Raw genomic sequence first — 20,003 nt, forward strand, 5'->3', positions numbered from 1 at the left:
TTAAAGTGCTGCATTCAATATGCCAACAAATCTGGAACACTCAACAGTGGCCACAAGACTGGAAAAGGTCAGTTTACATTCCAATTCCAAAGAAGGGCAACGCCAAAGAGTGTTCAAACTACCGCACAATTGCGCTCATTTCACATGCCAGCAAGGTGATGCTCAAAATCCTACAAGCTAGGCTTCAGCAGTATGCGAACCGAGAACTACCGGAAGTACAAGCTGGGTTTCGAAGAGGCAGAGGAACTAGAGATCAAATCGCCAACATTCGCTGCATCATGGAGAAAGCAAGAGAATTCCAGAAAAACGTCTATTTCTGCTTCATTGACTACGCTAAAGCCTTTGATTGTGTGGATCACAACAAACTGTGGCAAATTCTTAAAGTGATGGGAGTACCAGACCACCTTACCTGTCTCCTGAGAAACCTGTACGAGGGTCAAGAAGCAACAGTAAGAACCAGACATGGAACAACCGAGTGGTTCAAAATTGGGAAAGGAGTACGACAAGGCTGCATATTGTCCCCCTGCTTATTTAACTTATATGCAGAGTACATCATGAGAAATGCCGGGTTGGATGAATCAGAGGTCGGAATTAAGATTGCCGGGAGAATTATCAACAACCTCCGATATGCAGACGATACCACCCTAATGGCAGAAAGCGAAGAGGATCTCAAGAGCCTCTTGTTGAGGGTGAAAGAGGAGAGTGCAAAAGCTGGTTTGAAACTCAACATTAAAAAAACGAAGATCATGGCATCTGGCCCCATCACTTCCTGGCATATAGAAGGGGAAGAAATGGAAGCAGTGACAGATTTTACTTTCTTGGGCTCCAAGATCACCGCAGACGGTGACTGTAGCCATGAAATTAAAAGACGCTTGCTCCTTGGGAGGAAAGCTATGGCAAACCTAGACAGCATAGTAAGAAGCAGAGACATCACCTTGCCGACAAAGGTCCGTCTAATCAAAGCTATGGTTTTCCCAGTAGTAATGTATGGCTGTGAGAGCTGGACTATAAGGAAGGCTGAGCGCCGAAGAATCGATGCTTTCGAACTGTGGTGCTGGAGAAGACTCTTACGAGTCCCCTGGACTGCAAGGAGGTCAAATCAGTCCATCCTAAAGGAAATCAACCCTGAGTGCTCATTGGAAGGACAGATAATGAAGCTGAAGCTCCAATATTTTGGCCACCTAATGCGAAGAGAAAACTCCCTGGAAAAGACCCTGATGCTGGGAAAGACGGAAGGCAAAAGGAGAAGGGGACGGCAGAGGATGAGATGGCTAGATAGCATCACGGATGCAATGAATATGAACTTGAGCACGCTCCGGGAGAGAGCGCAGGACAGGAAGGCCTGGCGTGCTATGGTCCATGGGGTCACGAAGAGTCGGACACGACTGAACGACTGAACAACAACAACAACAACATACTGTGGATATGGTCTCCCATTGCCAGTTTTTCATCAGGCAGGTGTGCATCTCTTTTCCCAGCTATGTGTGATGTGGCAGCAGACTCTTTTGACAATGGACACCAAGCACCACAAACTTTGCAACTTGCCTCCTCTTTGTTCTATCCATATCATTGTTGATGGAAGAGACTGTCTCATCAGATCATGGGGTCTCTGTCACCATGGTAGTCTCCTCTGTCCTGGCTATACCACCACCATATGTGGACTCAAATCCACCCTCAACACTGGGCATGGCTGTTACCACCTCGATACCAATAGAGTTGTTAGGAATTCCACATCAGGCAAATGTCTCAATTGGTCTGTCAGACATGGAAATCTAAGGTTAGGTAGTCTCCCTCTGCTGCTTCAAAACCTAAAAAAGAACAAGGATAAGTGGGGATAATCCTGTATCTTGAGAACCTTCCAACCAGCCTGTGTCAGATGCTCAGGCTTCATTTTCCCCTCAGCTGATCCTGTAGAAGCTGAAACAGTTCAGCACTCAGTCCTGGAGAGGCATTGGAAGGACTCTTGAGTCTTCCTGTACTTAAAATGATTGGCTACTCGCCACATCCATGAATCACCATCTGGCTGGCCAAGTTGCTTTCATATTTTGCCTCCTCAGCACTCCGGGCCTTTGTGTCACATCTCACTTGACACTAGCACATTCATTGGCACTATCCTAGATTCTGGAGACAGCTGTGCATATATTTAACACAGCTTGAACACATATTGGGTTGGTTACTGATGTGGCTATTGGACCTGACCACTCAGCTGTCATTTTCTTTGCTCTTCTGAGAATGTATCCTCTTCAGTGCCTGAACGTCTTCAACCAGCAGGAATGGAAAGGGCAACTCCCAGACCAAATATCTCTTCCCACATCCCTTAGTTCAGCACTCCAACCTGGTCCACTGGACCTCATTCATGCTTCAGTCCCTATTAGCTATAGTTACTATTAGCACATCTTGCCAGGGATGTTGAGAGGGCACTGTGTGGGATTCACGATTGTTGCCACATGCTCCCAGGCAGAGTCAAGGTTTTACATAAATGCCCTCAAACTATTAGCCATTGTCAGAGTGTTGGTCCATCCAGGTGACCAGCAATGTGGCCACCATGCTTTACATAAATAAGCAAGTTGGTAGAGGATTAAAGATTCCTGGTCCTTGTATTGGAATTGTGGGACTGGTGCATACAGTTGCATCACTCCTATGACAATTTAGTTTTATAGTGGAGAGAGTGACCCGGTGACTACCTCAACCACGCCTCATATTGTTCCTATGAGTGGACCCTTGCACAGTGGGGAGCCCACTGCCTGTTCTATCACTGGGGGACATCGTGGTTTTAGACACCATCAATGGGCAGCTGGGTGGGTGTGAGCAGGAAATTGCTGAGAGGAATAGTTTCCTTTTCAAGTGGGAGAAGCATTTGTTTATATTTTCCTCCTAATCCTGTTAATAATGAGGACAGTAATGAAAATAAAACAAAATGAGGTGGTTTGTATTCTCATCATCCTGTGGTGGCCAAGGAAGTGTCAGACCTCCACTTTCAGGGCTAAGAGTAGATTCTCTAACCTGATCTCCTCAACCACAAATTGATAGCATGGTGGATCCATTCCTAGCGCTTCTTCCCAATGAGACAGAGCATGTAAGCTGTCTACACAGGTCTCTTACACAGCCAAGTGGTCTTTTTACTTAGGTTTGTGGCACAGTACAGTATTGATGCTTTTTCATGCTCAGTAGCTGGTATATTATGCTTTATGCTGTTCCTTAGATCTGAAGGAGCAGCTTTCTCCTCCCTTAAAGTTTATTTGATGGCTGTTTGTGCTTTTCAGTGTCTTGTTGATGACCAAACTGTTTTTCATATCCATTGGTGAAACAGTTTATTAATGGTCTGTTGAATCTCTACTCTCCTGTTTGAGCTCCCCTGCCTCCGTGGAGCCTGTCAGCAGTCCTCATTTAGTTGATAGCAAAACCTTTTGAGCCATTGGCTATTTGTGACCTGTGGTTGCTCATATTCAATGTCATTTTCCAAGTGGCCATTACTTCTACAGTGCAGACTATCTGCCATACTTCAGCTCTTCGCAGGGATAAGGTGGTGCTCAGACCATATTATCTTTTCGACCTAAGGTGGTATCAGCTTTCATAGAATCATAGAATAGTTGGGTTGGAAGGGGCCTATAAGACCATCAAGTCCAAAGCCCTGCTCAATGCAGGAATCCAAGTCAGAGCATCCCTGACAAATAGCTGTCCAGCTTCATCTTGAATGCCTCCAGTGTGGGAGAACCCACTACCTCCCTAGGTAATTGGTTCCATTGTCGTATTGCTGTAACAGTCAGGAAGTTTCTCCTGATGTTCAGCTGGAATCTGGCTTCCTGTAACTTGAGCCCATTATTCTGTGTCCTGCACTCTGGGATGATCGAGAAGAGATCCTGGCCTTCCTCTCTGTGACAACCTTTCAAGTACTTGAAGAGCGCTATCATATCTCTCCTCAGTGTTCTCTTCTCAAGGCTAGGCATGCCCTGTTCTTTCAGTCTCCCTTCACAGGGCTTTGTTTCCAGTCCACTGATCATCTTTGTTGCCCTCCTCTGAACCCTCTCCAGCTTGTCTGCATCCTTCTTAAAGTGCGGTGCCCAGAACTTGACACAATACTCCAGATGAGGCCTAACCAGTGCTGAGTAGAGGGGAACTAGTACTTCCTGGGATTTGGAAGCTATGCTTCTATTAATGCAGCCCCAAATAGCATTGGCCTTTTTTGCAGCCAAATCATATTGTTGGCTCATATTCAGCTTGTGATCTCCAGCAATTCCAAGATCCTTCTTGCTTGTAGTATTGTTGAGCCAAGTATCTCCCATCTTGTAACTGGGCACTTGTTTTCTTTTTCCTAGGTGCAGCACTTGGCATTTATCCCTATTAAATTTCATTCTGTTGTTTTCTACCCAGCATTCCAGTCTATCAAGATCACTTATTTTGTTTCAGCCTTCCAAGGAATTAGCTATCCCACCCAATTTTGTGTCATCTGCAAATTTGATCAGCATTCCCTCCACCTCTTCCTCCAAGCCATTAATAAAAATGTTGAAGAGCACTGGGCCCAGGACTGAGCCCCGCGGTACCCCGCTCCTTACCTCTCCCCAGTTTGAGGAGATCCCATTGAGAAGCATTCTTTGAGTCTGATTCTGTAGCCAACTGTGGATCCACCTGATAGTTGTTTCATCTAGCCCACTTTAAGCTAGTTTGCTCATCAGGATATCGTGGGGCACTTTGTCGAAAGCTTTGCTGAAGTCGAGGTATATTATGTCCACAGCATTCCCACAGTCCACAAGGGAGGTGACCTGATCAAAAAATGAGATCAGATTAGTCTGGCAGAATTTGTTCTTGACAAATCCATGTTGGCTTCAAGTAATCACTGCATTGTTTTCAAGGTGCTTACAGATGGATTGCTTTATCATCTGCTCCAGAATTTTCCCAGGGATTGATGTCGGACTGACTGGTCTGTAGTTCCCAGGTTCCTCCTTTTTAGCCTTTTTGAAGATAGGGACAACATTAGCCCTCCTCCAGTCATCTGGCACTTCACCCATCCTCCATGATTTCTCAAAGATAATAGACAGTTAATTTCCACTTAAGGCAAGATATTGTCTTGCCACTGTTTTATCCTAACCACTAATTGAGGTTACAATGATGTTTTCGTACACTAGACATCAGTCTTGCTCTGGCCTTCTGTGTTGACAGAACAGCTGGGTTCTGGAATAACTCAAATTTTCATCTGTTTTAAGGACCCTAGAAAGGGTCTACCAATGTTGACTCAGCATTTTGCTTTAGCTTTTGTCAGCTATCAAAATCTGCTGTGAACTGGCTCAGCTCCTTGTATTGACAAAGGTCCATGCACATTTTATGAGACCCTTCAGACTTTCCTAGAGGGATCTGTGTAGGGATGGGTGGATTCCCTACCTTCTAGTCCATGTCCCTGAGCTGTGCTGGGTTGTTATTCAGTCATAGCTGTCGATGTTTGCCAGACATTGTGTGTTGGATGTTTAGGCAAGAGCAGATACCTCTTTTGGAAGGGCTGTGCTGAGCTCTGTGGTTCCCACCTCCAAATAAGTCAGCTTACTGTTCTCTCATATGTGGGACTGCGCAGAAACCATAACGAAGAAAGGTAATTTACCCATAACTGTTATTCTTTGAGTGGTCATCTCTGCAGTCAAACAATCCACCCTCCTTACCTTCTGCAGGTGTTGTTTTTGTCCTGCTCTTGCTCACGTGCTTTCTTATATAGCTGCTGTGACAGTCGGTTAAGAACTGAGGGGGAAGGAAGGAGCCACTCCCCTTTGAGCATGGGTACTGAGGGTTGGGCTGGCTCTTTTGCCTGGCTCTAAAATGTTCCAAATGTTGGTTTGCGCAAGCACAGGACCCAGATACGTGACTGCACAGATAACCATTTGAACAACAGTTACAGCTAAGCAACCTGTCTTTAATGCTTAATTTGGCAAGTGAAATAGTTTCTGTAAATCCTAAAATTCATTTTGGTTTTGAGTTTTAACAAATGTTTAACTGAGTCTCATCCAAATGTCTGCTGCTTTAATATTTGCAGCCTCTACCTGGAGTGATGGTGGATCTGTTCGTCCTAGCTACTGGCTGGTTCTTCACAATCTTACTCCACAGGTATTTCCATCTTCTGTCCCCCTTCATTACTGAAAATTGAAAATTCTGAATTTTGACTCTTTTTAATACCATTGTAGTTCTGTTTACCCCATACAAGCTAACTGGTGTGATAAATATGTTTAGGACATAAGGTACCTGTTATAAACCATACTGTCACACTTTCAACTTAAGTCATTCTTGTTTTTTTTAATTAATTGTAATGCTTGTTTACTTCGGTAAGTGTACAATTATGCAAATGCAAAACATAGTGTTTATCACTACTGTTCCAGCTTCTTCTGGATAGGCAGAACTGCCAGTTTTCTGTCTGTGGTTTCCATAGTGAAACCACAGAATGTTTCCAGCGCTGTTTCCAGAAAAACGCAGTCTAGTAAGGTTGCTCCTGCATTTATTTGTGTCTCAGTTTCTCCATGCAAAATTATTTTGCATTCCTGGTTTCAACAGTTTATTATGTTGTTACTGCTAGATACCAATCACAAATAAAATGAGTCCCCAACTCATGGGATATTGGGATCTTCAAGTATTGGGGCAGTTCACATTACACGACCCACAGTTATTTAACCCACAGTGAGGCTGTGATGCGTATGGGGTGCATGCAGCCACTTACTCTGGCTAGAGAAAATGAACAGGTTCAGACAGGCTGCAGCACCCATGGGTGCCAGGTCGCATAGGCAACCCCTGTTTCAGGGTTGTTGTGTTGTGCAAACCTGGCAAGAATTAACCCTCACATAACCCACACTTGCCAGGTTCGCATAACACGACAATCCCTGAGGGGGGTTTGCATATGGAATCTGGCACTTGCGGCTGCTGCAGCTTGTCCAAACCCATTCGTTTTCTCTAGCCAGAGTAAGAGGCTGCACCACATTGCACTGTTACATTTCTGTGTTTAGTGGAGGGGAGGCATAGGGGTTGGTAGAACTTTGTGTCAGCTGAGATTAAAAGGAAATTTTCCTAAGCGTTAATTAATATCTGGATGATTCAGCAGTCTCTGAAAAGCAGGAGTCTGTCAGTAACAAGAAAAAGAACAATTGTAATTGATCCTCTTTTGTTAAAGAGTTGGCCATGAAGAAACTGAAATAATGTTTATTTTAAGAGCATATGTTGGCATATTTGGGGTTTAATTTTAATACAAAAATTATTTTAAGACTGTATTTGTATGGAGTTTTTATAAACGTGCATATTTATCATGTCCTTAAGCTGATAAATAAAAATCAAGCAGAGTAAAGACTTGGTATATCTCTCCTTATAAATAGGATATATAAAATATATTAAAATATAACAACTATTGACTAATTCTTTACAAACATTTATTTTGTAATCAAGAAGGAAAGGGCATTTGGGTGCTTCCAGACAGGCTTGTCCTAGCACTACCAGTTTGTATAGTGTTGATTGGTATACTGTAGGTACTGTAGGCCAAAGTACAGAACACAGGGTCTAGGCCATTCCCCATACTTCTGGACCATGGAGAAGAAAAGAGGAAAAGAAGTAGGGCAGGTTTCACTGTGAGACTGTCTCCAAGACTCTGTAGAAGGTAGCATCTTGGAGATAGTGCCTGAATGCAAAACCCAACTGCACAGGCATGCATACACCAACAACTGAAAGGCATGCAATTATTATACTGCTAGATGCCACCTTTAAAAGGTTAATAAGGGATTGGTTAATAAGAGGTGGGAGGTCAGCCTTGTCCAGGTCTATCAGAATTGGCAAATCCGCTCTGAGAAATACTCTTCCTCTCAGAGAAACACAGTTTTTTTCTGCATCTAGGGCAGGTACTGTAACCCTGTCTAAGGAGTCAGTCCTGCCTCCAAAGTGAAAACCATTCAGAATTTCACAGCATGGGCAATAGTCCTTAAGATCATGTTAGTTGGCTTCTACTTTGCTACACCTCTCATTCTTTGAGTCCCAGAGACATAGATTATGGCCCCCATTATGAATAAGATCTCCCTGGTAGCATCCTGTGTGATGGACACAAATTTGGACTTAACCTTGTGTCTTGATCAACCTAGGGAAATGCTGATAGTTTTCCTGTCCCACAAAGTTCAACAAAAATGGGAGCAGGTGCAAAATACCAAGGTTTGTGAATCATGCCTTTAAAATTCCAGTTTTCAAATAGTATCAAGTTGATAAATCTCTTGTTTAGGTATTAAAAAAACATAAAATGCAGGGAATATGATGGTAATCAGAGTAAAACTGTAAGGCTAGGTATAACTTAGCAAAAAAAAAATAAATCAGTAAATAAGTTCCATTTCCCCTCTCGCATGGTTCCGTCTACACACACACACCCCAACAGTCAGCCACTAAGCATGCTCAGCCCTCATTGGGCTGCTTATAGGTGTTGTTGCCCCTTTAGTTTGTTTCTAAATATTTCGTACTTCTGCAAACTTTGGGATTCCCTTGAGCATGCCAGTATCTTGCTCTTGTACTTGGGTGGTACTCAAGGAGTGGCACTTGGTGAACTGAGATCTCTATCAGTATATATGATGATGATGATGATAACATTCTGTTGTTACTATTCTTTCCTTAAGCAGATGAACATTATAATGCTCTTCTTCAAGGCCATGAATCAGATTGTTCATAGTGCTGTCATCATAACTGTTGCCTGAGAACAGACTGTCTCCTATTCAAGAGAAGAGAGTTTACCCTGGAGCAGCTGCCTGTTCCTACAGAACACTCAGGCTTTATATCATAAACCATTCTAGAAAGTGTATGCATGGGTATAGCCGACAAAATAAAAGTTAGAAGACAAATTGATACTGGGTTCTTAAAGAGAGTCATTTCCCACAGTGGCTTGTTGATGTTTAGCCTGCACAAAATCAAGAGGATAGCTATAAGGTCTCAGACATCGTGTCGCTTGCCAATCTTAGGAGTTCAAATTATTTACCTTGTGGCATTTATACTCTATTGCCTGATATTATTGCTTTATATATTAATTATGCCATTTCAAGTAGATATATAAGATTAAAAATCTCAGACCCTTTCTTTCCGTAAACCTGCTGTTTGTGTTTCCTGTTCTTCTCAAGATTGATGGGTCAACTTTGAGGACCATCTGCATGCAGCATGGTCCACTGCTGACATTCCATCTGAACCTGACCCAAGGCACCGCCCTTATCCGATACAGCACCAAGCAGGAGGCAGCCAAGGCCCAGACTGCACTGCACATGTGAGTTATGCCAACAACCTTCTTCAGCCATTCACAGACTCATTTTATCAGGAGATGCAAGCCCTGTGTGTGTGTTTTGTCTACTCAGCGCCCAGATATGACTGACATATTTATACTGAGTAGTTCCTTTCTTTTTGAAGGCCTTTATCTTGCAGTAATTGATGAAACTGAGCACATATTCTAACAGTAGCATACTATGATGTTAAAATTGGAGTGTGGACAGGGAGATGGTTGGAACCCACTGGCAAGTTAGTATTCCATTTACTTGTTCCCAAAACTTATTGCTTCAGACAAACATTCATCTTCAGTCTTTGAAGGCAATCAGTTTCATTTTAAAACTAAACCAGAAGTCATGAAGGAATGCTGGGGCTTAAATCAGCAATTTTGTTCATTGTTATAGGGCCACCTTCTTCCAGACAGTATTGTTTTGGTGGTAATTGTGATTCTCACATTAAAAAGTAATATTTGTGTGGATTTATAGTTTTTCTTCTTGTTGTTGTTGTTCTATTGGTTCAGCTACATTAGGAATTCTAAGGACAGGTCTGATAGCCCCATCTTAAAAAGGATATCATAGAACTGAAAGGGGCACAGAAAAGGGCAACCAAATGTTTAAAGGGTTAGAACACCTTCTTTGTGTAGAAAAGCTAAAATGTTGTTGGAGGAGGGGGTAGAAAAAAGTGACTAAGCTGGGACATGATTGAGCTTTATAATAATTGTAATTTCAAGGAAGTGGAAGGAAATTTTTCCCCTCATAATGCTAGAACTTGAAATTGATTGGCAGTTGTTTCAGGACCGATAAGAGAGTATGTCACACAATATGCAATTAAGTTATAAAAGTGACTACTACAAGATATGGTGATGGTAACTGATTTAGATGGATTTCACTGAGGATTAAACATCTTTGCGGATGATAAGTCAATGCGGGGAAGGACTGTTGTCTTCACACCCTGCTTATGAGCTTCCCAAAAACATCAGGCTGGCTACTTTGGAAACTGGGTGCTGGATTAGACAGATCCTTTATCTGATCGAACAGGGTTCTTTCTGTGTTCTTACACAGTATCTAGAAGTGAAGAAAGTAGGGGAGTACTCTATTATCTAATTAAACTGTTCCGAACTCTAAGCAAAGTCCATTTTTAGGCAAACTGTCCAGTTAGACAAACAGAAAAAGTAAATAAATGATCTTTCTCCTAAAAAATGTTTAAAATCTAAACTAGTGTTATCTACAGAAGCTTTTGAAAGCTTTCAGTTAAAGTAATTTAAGTTAATGTAAATTAATTTTTAACAGGAATCTCAAAGGGATTTTCAGTCAGTATTCTGTTTAAGGTAGTCACTTGCCTGTTTCCAATAATATTTCAGTTCACTTCTCTGGTTTAGATAATGCTTTAAAGAGATTAGGTCTGAGAAGAGATGTAATTAGTCAGGGATTTGATTTAGACATAATTGCAAAGCATGGTTTGTCATTACAAACATGAGCCACAACAAGCCTCTGGTTCATGTGCTCCCCCTTCCCCTCCTCTGCTCACAACAAAAGGAAATCTAAAGCATGCAGTCACAGTTTGGAACAAACGGCACTTTTCGTTTGTCTGAATATGGGAAGCTGTGGTTTGTATAAAACAACTTTCCCCAACGTGGTTCCCTCCATTTATTTTGGACAACAATTCCCATCAGCCTCAGCCAGAGTGGCCAATCATCAGGGATTATGGGAAATGTAGTCCAAAACATCTGGAGGGAACCATATTTGGGAAGGTTAGTAAAACTAGTTAAACCGGGATATGAAACTGCTTTGAAGTGGGAGGAGAGAAGGGGGTTTAAGCCTGAGACTTGCAGTAGCACATTACTGTCACAGCAAACCATGGCTTCTTGTGACATCTGAATGCAAGCACAGAGTAACTGAGGACTTGGCAGTTTTTAGAATTATCTGTACCTTCTTTAAATGTGGGGAGAGTTATCAACATAGTTATACCTTTGTTAAGGATCAGTTAAAGATCCAAAGTGCCCCTTGCATGAATGGAAGATTTTCCATGTGTATATAGGAAGGTTGCCCGTTCCACATAGACCATAGCTACAGCCCCCTTTGCTGCATCGCATACCATTCCCCTTTGCTGCATCGCATACCATACCCTGACCCTCAAGAGCAGCTTTTCTGGAACATAAGGAGCTGCAGCAGGAAGTGGGGGTAGGAAAGCCCTGTTGCACAAATAGATTGCCTTGTGTAGTTCTTTGCATTCAAGCTGCAGTCTTTAATACAAAGATGACTTTATTTGAGAACCTTTACTTTTATTAAAATGAGTTAAATCTTCATGCTGTGCATACACTATTTTAATGTCATTTTCTAACTCTTGTAAAGGTAATGTCCCTGTCTGCTATAGTTCATTATTTGCCACATATGCAAGTGTTTATGAACCATAATTTGAGTAACTTCAGTAAGACATTTTCTTAACCCCAAATTATGAGTGGTATATTCTCTACCACTCAACTAGCAGGATGCACATGCATCCCTGTGCTCACCCTGAAAGGAGCTTGATCTTTTGCAAGCATTCCATGTGAGCACATGCAAAACATTCATGGGTGCTTGATATTTACTGCTGTTGCCCTCTCTTTTCCTGCTCCAGGTAAGGTTTGTGGGCCCCGAGAGGTGCAGAGGAGGCAGCAGGCGTTCAGACTGTTTCCTACCATGCACACCGATTTTCCCTATTAATTTATGTAGTTTCTTTCACATGCAATATTCAAAACTGGTTTTTGCTCATGTTTTTTGGTTTGCTTTTTTTGTTGACTTCTGTTTCTCTTCACTCTCCCCCCTTTGTAGGTGTGTTTTGGGAAACACTACCATCCTGGCTGAGTTTGCCACAGACGAGGAGGTTAGTCGCTTTCTGGCACAAGCTCAGCCTCCTACACCTGCAGCAACACCCAGCGCACCTGCAGCAGGCTGGCAGTCTCTAGAGACAGGACAGAATCAGACAGATCCAGTTGGACCTGCTTTGAATCTTTTTGGTGGGTCAACAGGGCTTGGGCAGTGGAGCAGCGGTGGTGGTGGCAGCAGTGGGGGTGACCTTGCTGGTGCTTCATTATGGGGTCCCCCAAATTATTCTTCAAGCTTATGGGGGGTTCAAAGTGTAGAAGACCCCCACAGGATGGGAAGCCCTGCTCCCTTACTACCTGGAGACCTTCTAGGCGGAGGGTCGGATTCAATCTGAACTTAAACTTTCAACTCTGACCTCGTGACCTTTTTTGGAACAGCAGCAGCACTAACTTGACCTTTTCTTTTTTTTCAACTTGCAATAAATACATTTTAAAAGGAAAAAAGAAAATGGAGAGAGAAAAAAGGTGGGTCATTGACAGGACTGTCTGAGCACATAGTTGCCTCCCTTATAACTTCAGTTTTTTCGTTTGGAATATGAATCCAAAAAGAGAACATATCACTCTTGAAATACTTGAATCATGAACGCCAACTTAGAAAGACAATGTGAAGCAAGTACACATACCATTTAAATCTAAACACAAAAAATTAAAAAAATTAGTTTCTAGTTTTTCACTTTTTCATGTTATACGGAAGTTGTTGCTAAGAAACATATATACTGAAAAATAGCTTTTTAACTTTGTTTGCACTGGGTGTGTTTCCGTCCTTAGGTCTACTATGTTGAGATGGGGTGGGGTTCAAAAGAATTGGGGGTGGGGTGGGAGGGTAAAACTTGACGGAGCCTCACTTTAAAAAACAAAAAAAGGAAAAAAAAACACTTTGTGATTGGCTGGTTGATATATACCAGTATGTTCTGGCACATGTAACTGCCCATGTGTGTGTGTTTCTGTGCGAGTATGTATGTGTGCATGATTGTGTGTGTGTGTGTGTGCACACGCGTGCACATTTCTGTCTTGGAAAGCTGCATTGCTGTTGGTCAGCAACCTATCTGGCTAGACTCTTAAACTGAATAATGATGGTGCCTGTGACTGATGCAAAATCAAATTGACCTGTATTAAAATACGTCTGTTGGTGGTATTTTTATTTCAACAGGGTATCCAGTGCAGTACAGATCTTGTTCTGACCCTGTCATAGAGCAAAACACTGCCATATCCTAAGGATTTGGTGAGATGGGTGCCAGTGTGGGAGTTTGGGATTCGTGGGGGGGGGGGGGGATCTGTTTTGTCTAGAAGTGTATTGTCTCTAATGAGACATTTTGAGTGAACCCAAGCTTATTTTTTATGACAAGGCCTTTCGCCTTCTGAGGACACCAGAGGGAAAAGGGCATAACATTTCTTTGTGACAAAGACCTATCTAATGGTTGAAGCTTCTGCAGTCCTTAAGAACTGAGTCTTGTATCTACTTCTCAAGTCTTTATATGAAGATTCATTTCCAAAAATCCACCAAAAATTCAGGCGTAACTGTATTTTCTTAAGTGATCTGCTCTTTGTGACAAAGCTAAAACGTCAGTAGTTTGCTGGCCTGTCTCGTATTGTGAAAGCACATGCAGCAACTTCTGTTCTCCTTTTCTCTATGGTGAGCGTTACCTGTGCCAGGCCTAGGTGTATTACAGCACCAGACCATCACTGACAGAAACGTTTACTTACGAATGTTCTTAAACCAGTGTGTACTTTGAGCATTTTTTTTCTCTGTGTATTTTCCTGTGTATGTCTTGCTTAGGTTTTGCTTAGGCAGGCATATAACTAGCAAAGACTTCTTTCATTTATAAAGTATTGCACCTTTATTATTTTTACTTTTCCCTGTACTGTTGCTTTTTATTGTCGGTATTTAAAGAAAGGTTGTATGTTGTTGTTGTTTTGTTTTTTTAAACAACAGTGTAGTAGTACTCTGGGCAGGATAGGGGAGACCTGTCATTAATTCAGAAGATAGCCAGTGTGTGCACTGGGAACAGAATTGTTTGTTGTGAAGAAAGCTGTAGCAAACATTGCCTTTACACAAAGCAGTTTTGGGGGTGGGCAGAGAGGATAAGAACAGGGAGGGAGGTGGAGGCATTCTTCTTTGAAGTGTTAGAACTTAGCTCTGGCTTTTCACTAGCGTTACATTATACCTAATAACAAAGTGCTGCAATATTCTGTACCAGCAAATACCTACATGCTCCGGCACTTGGAAGTAGCAGATCATATTGTATGGGATCATAACAGAAAAGTCTTTCTCCTTCAGCTTTCATTGAAAAATACCAATATGTCTGGTATATAAGTATTGATAGCAAAATTAAAGCAAAATTCCTTACATTTATGTCAAAAGGGAGGAGTTTGTGAATTCTGAAGATGAACCCAATGTCACAAAGATGACTAAATAAGGGGATTGCTGCATTTATATCTGCTTATTGTTTTGACGTGAAGTAAGTCTGTTGGTCAACATAGACAGGTGTTGCGCATTTAAACTTCAGAATCTGCAGCATATGTGGACCTTTTAAGTGTTTTCCCTTTTTTCTCTCATTCTGTCTCATACATTGAAGCAAAATGTTTTTCATCCCTATTCCTGCCAGTTAGGTTTCCATTACAGCCCCTACACATGCCTGCTCCTTAAACAGCTGTATTTGTCTCTGGGGCCTCAGTGTTGAAAACATGCAGGATAAAGTATAGAAAAAGCCCTGAGCTGGGAGAACATCAGAATGCAGCACCTCATGTTCCAGAAAACAGCTGTGTGCTTTAATATGTGACTTGACACACAAGCTGGTTCACTACTGTGTTACCACTCTCTCCCAATCTGCCCTATGGCCCCTTTGCCTGCACTTTGGATTTGTTGAGTTCATTACGATACTACGGTGAAAGCCGGGTGCTAGAGCCCCTCTTGTTTACAAGACATAATGAGGGATATGAAATATTTAAAAAATGAAAAGCTAAAATGTTCTTCCATCACAAGCTTAAAGGGAAAAAAATTAAAAGTTATAAAAAAAGACCAAAAAGTGCGTGTGCATATATATATATATATATAGATATATATAGATATATATAGATATATATATATATATAAGATGAAGACTAACTCTGGGAGCATTTAACAGTGTTTTTGTGTTTAACATTTATTTTCCTGCTTTAAATTTGCAAGCATTCTCAGGAATTCTAGGGTAGGAAGCCAGTTTTTGAAGATGGTTTATTTAACCTTTACCTTATCCTAGATAGATGGCTGTTTCTTTCATAAACTTTTACAAGTTCCTGAATCTTCAAAAAGTTTAAAAGGTTTTTTTTCTTTACAAAAAGCAAAAAAAATTAAAAACAAAACCTAACGAATACAAACTCCAATTATTGTCAGAACTGGGGATCAAATTTTTTAAAAAGTACAAATTGATTATAAAAGAATTCTCAACAGCAGCAACAAAAATTCATTGTATTCTTAAAAGTCCAAGTTGTGAGAAGATTTATACTTGTAGAGTCTATTAGTCTCAAGTGGGAGCTGTGTGTGCAGCTGAGAGGATTGTATATGAATGAAAGTAATCATTTCACAATGAACATAATCTTCCTCCAAGCACCTTTTTTTAAAAAAAAAAAGAAAAGAAAGGGGAAAAAATATAAAATGCGTTTGGTTTGACTAAGTAAGCCAACCACAGTTAAAAGGAATTGCTGGGAGTATAGGATGGTGCTTCTTGAAACCGCTTTTAAATTGACAGAGTGCTTCAGAAAGGCAGAATCTTTATTGTGCCTGAGTAATGGAGCAGTTTTAACTTGTATTCATTTTAAAACAGCAAATGAGAAAGAAGAGTGACTATTGAAGAATCCAGTGAAGTGTACATTGGAGAAAAATTGTTTTGGTTGATTTTAATAATCATTTTGAAGATTTTGATGTTTGCTTTTTTTCATTGCTCATCCAGAGATGTGTAAATTAGACATTTTGGAATGTTGTGGAGGAAGTAAGATACACCAGCTGTTGCTGCCAGACATCAGGACTCCCATCCTTGAGAATCAGTTACTGAAACTCTGCTCTGGGATGGTTAGCTCCTAGCTTCCAACAGAGAGAGGGAAAGACTTAATCTGCTTGAAGCTTTTTAGATAGAATGGAATCACAAACCGCTTTAGTGCCTTTGTAATACACCCATGCATCCTGCAAAAGGACATATGCAGTCCAGTCACTCCCAAGGAAATAATGAATCCATTTTTTCTAAATTAAAACAATTGTTCTGAGCATGCAAACAAGAAGCCTCAAAGGCCTGTTATGCAAAGAGTTACACATAAAGTGATGTGCATGGACAAATGTTCCTTGGCTAAGGCAGTCTCATGCATTAATATTTTCCTGTTTTGAGATACTCTTCATATAGGAAAATATTAGTTGACCAGAATGTGTGAGTACTAGAGTCCACGCCACCACCCCAGTTACCTGTTTGGTGTGCTGATAACTAAAAAAATCGAGGGAAATGCACACTGCACTTCAAACACTATTCCACTCTTATTTTCATTTGCTACTGCTATCTTAGTGTAGGGAAATAGTAAAGTGTGAAATAGCTTGGTGTTCTGTGACATCAGTTGCCATCTGTAGCTGTGTTTTGCATTATTTCTCTCAAGTGCATCAACTGAATATTTTGTGTGATCTGCCAGTGATAGGATTTGTTTCTTTTATTTTTTGAAAGGAAGCTATCTGAATGCTTTGTGAGAGACTTTGACTTATTGGCTGACAGACTCCCAGAAGACAAATTTTCAGTAAAAATATAAAAAAATAACCTAAACTTCTTTCTTGACAAGAACCTTGGCTGAAAACTGCTGAAAATGGTATATTTAAGCCTCCTTTACCTCTCAGCATTTCAACCTATGCATAGTGAAGTTGTCACATTTCTTTTAAGAAGTCAACTAAAATAACAAAATCTTAGCAACTTTCCATCCCTTAGGGTGCAATCCTACAGAGATAGACGGGAACCTCCAACCTCCACTGAAGTCGGAGGTGACCAACTATCCAATGCAGATAGTTGAAGAGGATTCCTCGAAGAGGAGAGGATTCCCTCCATGCTGCAGCTACCCTGCAGTTTGCCTTAGATGCGTCTTTCGTGTGTCTCAGTGTGCTTCAGAGAGGGGGTGTGAATGGGGCTGGAGACCACATAGGAAGCTGTCTAAAACAGCTTCACTGGTCTCCTCCCATCCCTGCCTCCAGGAATGCCCCATTTTCACCCCTCCATGTTCCGTGTTATGAGCACAGAGGCGGTGGCAATGCAGTTCTCTCTGCCCTGGCTACGAGGGGGAGGAGGTGGGGAGCATGGTTTCCAAGCTACAAGCTCATAGCAGGGAAACAAAAAAATCCTATCTCCTCCAGACACTGTCTAAGGGACATAGGATTGCTTTCTTAATGTCTGAAATGTGTAGTTGTCCCTTTTTAGACCATAGCAATACAGGTTTCCAATCACTGTTTCTGTTTTGAATCTGACGTGTTCTGTCTGGCCTGTGAGAATGATGTTTTTGGGAACCATAAGCACCAAACTATACCGAGAACATATTTTTCCCCACGATGACAGACTGCCTTATCTGATCCAAATGAGAAATAGAAATATGCATAAGGTGGCAAGCAATGTTTGCAGTGAGTAGCTTCATATAGCTTCTACTTTCAAGAAGGATTCTGAAAAATACAACAGGAAAAATATTTTCAATAGCTGTTTTGTGGAGTGGCGTTACCACATCTTCGTGTATGTTCTACACAAAAAGGCAAGAATAGCATGGGGTGTTGGAGACCTCTTAGAATTGCTGGTATGCCCTTCACAGCTTGAAGCCATGGGTCAAATTATTCCTGTTCTCTTAAAGTCTTGCTTCCACCAAGAAAGGGAGAAACAGCCCACATCAATTTGTTGTCCTTCCTCTATTTAGCCTTATATTATCATTGTAAATGCACATGCTCAACTTAAAATTCAATTCTTATTTTTTATTTATTCTACTTCTCACTTTGTTTAAAATATGGCCTAGATGGACCTATGTTTTACGTTCAGAATCTGATTTGGATGGATTTGGTCTTCCTCTCTTGTCTTGTTCTAACAGCTTTCCTATAACAATACTATGACCTTATTTCTGGAAACCTGCTTATTATGGCAGGCTCCTAGCTTGGGAAGTGTTGTGGTCTTTCGCAGCACACCTATATAAATTGGGTGCCGTGAGCTTTTTCTTAGTCCTTGGCTTCCTTTTATAGAGGAAGACTTTAAAGCATGTTTCTCCTCTGCCAATTGTCCTGAAACATAACTGTTCATCTTGGCTGCAGTAGCCACGTCAAAGATTAGAAACCAATTTACTGTTAATGTAAATTGGGACACTTTTTTTCTCTTATTTACTGTTGAAGGTTTTTATATAAATTAGTGAATGCAAACAGGCAGACAGTTCCAGTTTGATTTTAATTGCAGGCCTTTGAACTGGCAAATGTGAGAAGTATTGACTCCTCTTTCAAGCCAGCTTTCGCTTTATTCTCTCCTCCACTGCCTTGGTGAATGTTACCCTGTCTCTTCTATTTATACCTTTCATTAGTTATCCAAACAGTACTGTACAAATCACACACCTTAATTATTTTATAGTAATGGCTGACTGAGATACTCTGTTCTCCCCTGAAAAGGTTCCACTTAGCTGGGCTATATTTCTCCTTCATTATAAATATGCAACAACAATAACAAAAACACTCTAGATACAAAATAAATGCTACCCAAAATGAAGTTAAAATTAATGCATGCTGAAATTAATACATGCTCTCAGGAACATGCATTTATTTAAATCATATTAGTTGAAGGAACATGTATAGAATCTATAATATTGGTTTCCCTAATTTTTCCAAAAAATTAACTGTTCATATCAATACTGATTATTCTCCGTGTTAATTATATGGGGAGCGATATGTAGATACATGGCTTGATAGTATGTTAAACCTTACCATTGCAGCTGCTATATACAAGGTTTAGACAACGTCCTACTATTATTGTCTAATCTCTACTCCAGGAATGCTTTGCAGAATTTCCTACTGTAGCAATCCATCTCAAAGGTTTTAAACCTTCTCCAGTAAAGTATTGCAAAAATACAGTACCTTTCAATCTGATCCATACAATTCGGCCATTCAGTTGTTAATCTGTTATGAACATGCAAAGTTGTACAAAATGTTGTGTAGTGCTTGTAAGGCTGAGTGGACTGAAATAGATTTTGTATTGAAGGTGAGAACTTTTATCCTGCTTAGAACATTCTTAAAACCTATACAAGCAGTAGCCAGTTAAAAGGATTATTTCCCCTCCCATGCTACAAAGGGGAACAAAGTTCTAACCAAGTCTTGTGATTGGCAGGCCTCCTAAAATGTTGTCAGACCAACATGTTCCCTTCATATGTTCTAGCCAAGTAAGGATGCTGCTTCTTTGGAAAAGACCCATATGATCAACTTTGATTACATTGTTTAAACACAGTCCCCAGCTAGGTAGGATTCTCTAACAGAAAAAGCAGCTCCCACATGGCTGGGAGAATGTTTAAATGGGCACCATTGACCTAACCAAATCTGTGACATATGGAACAGTGTCAACACGTACCTGCTTCTTGATACTGTTTGTGCAGTATGGCATATATTTGCAAATCTCTCAGAGAAATGGGCCATAGAAGGATCAAAAGAATCAACCTCAACTAAGAGCCAATTTCCTCTTCATATACTTGGTAGTGGTGACAGCTAAAGTTATATCCTTGTCTATTTTTTGTATTTTTTAGCCATAGAGTTGGGATGTGTTTTTACTTGAGCCCAACAACCATCCATTTTAATACAAACCAGTGCACTCCAGGTAAAGCATTGTGCTAGGCAAACTGTGGATATATCTTGACATATTATTGGCTGTGTGTAGAACAGAAGAAAATAGGG

General features: G+C 40.9%; 1 protein-coding gene across 13 annotated transcripts in view; it reads left to right on the top strand.

The window, feature by feature from the left end:
* The window catches only part of TNRC6B (trinucleotide repeat containing adaptor 6B), a 142,481-nt gene extending 129,530 nt beyond the window's left edge, over positions 1 to 12,951 (top strand). For all 13 annotated transcript variants that reach the window (XM_084809896.1, XM_084809894.1, XM_084809897.1 and 10 more), the window contains 3 exons: positions 6,017 to 6,087; positions 9,105 to 9,244; positions 12,051 to 12,951. In XM_084809896.1, the coding sequence (XP_084666022.1) occupies positions 6,017 to 6,087; positions 9,105 to 9,244; positions 12,051 to 12,438 (599 nt within the window). In that variant the 3' untranslated portion in view covers positions 12,439 to 12,951. The remainder of the gene's footprint in view (positions 1 to 6,016; positions 6,088 to 9,104; positions 9,245 to 12,050) is intronic.
* The last annotated feature ends 7,052 nt before the right edge of the window (positions 12,952 to 20,003 follow it).

The sequence above is a fragment of the Heloderma suspectum genome, chromosome 7 (genome assembly GCF_057233095.1).
Source record: "Heloderma suspectum isolate Gila_16-S chromosome 7, 16-S_ref, whole genome shotgun sequence".
NCBI classification, from domain to species: Eukaryota; Metazoa; Chordata; class Lepidosauria; order Squamata; family Helodermatidae; genus Heloderma; species Heloderma suspectum.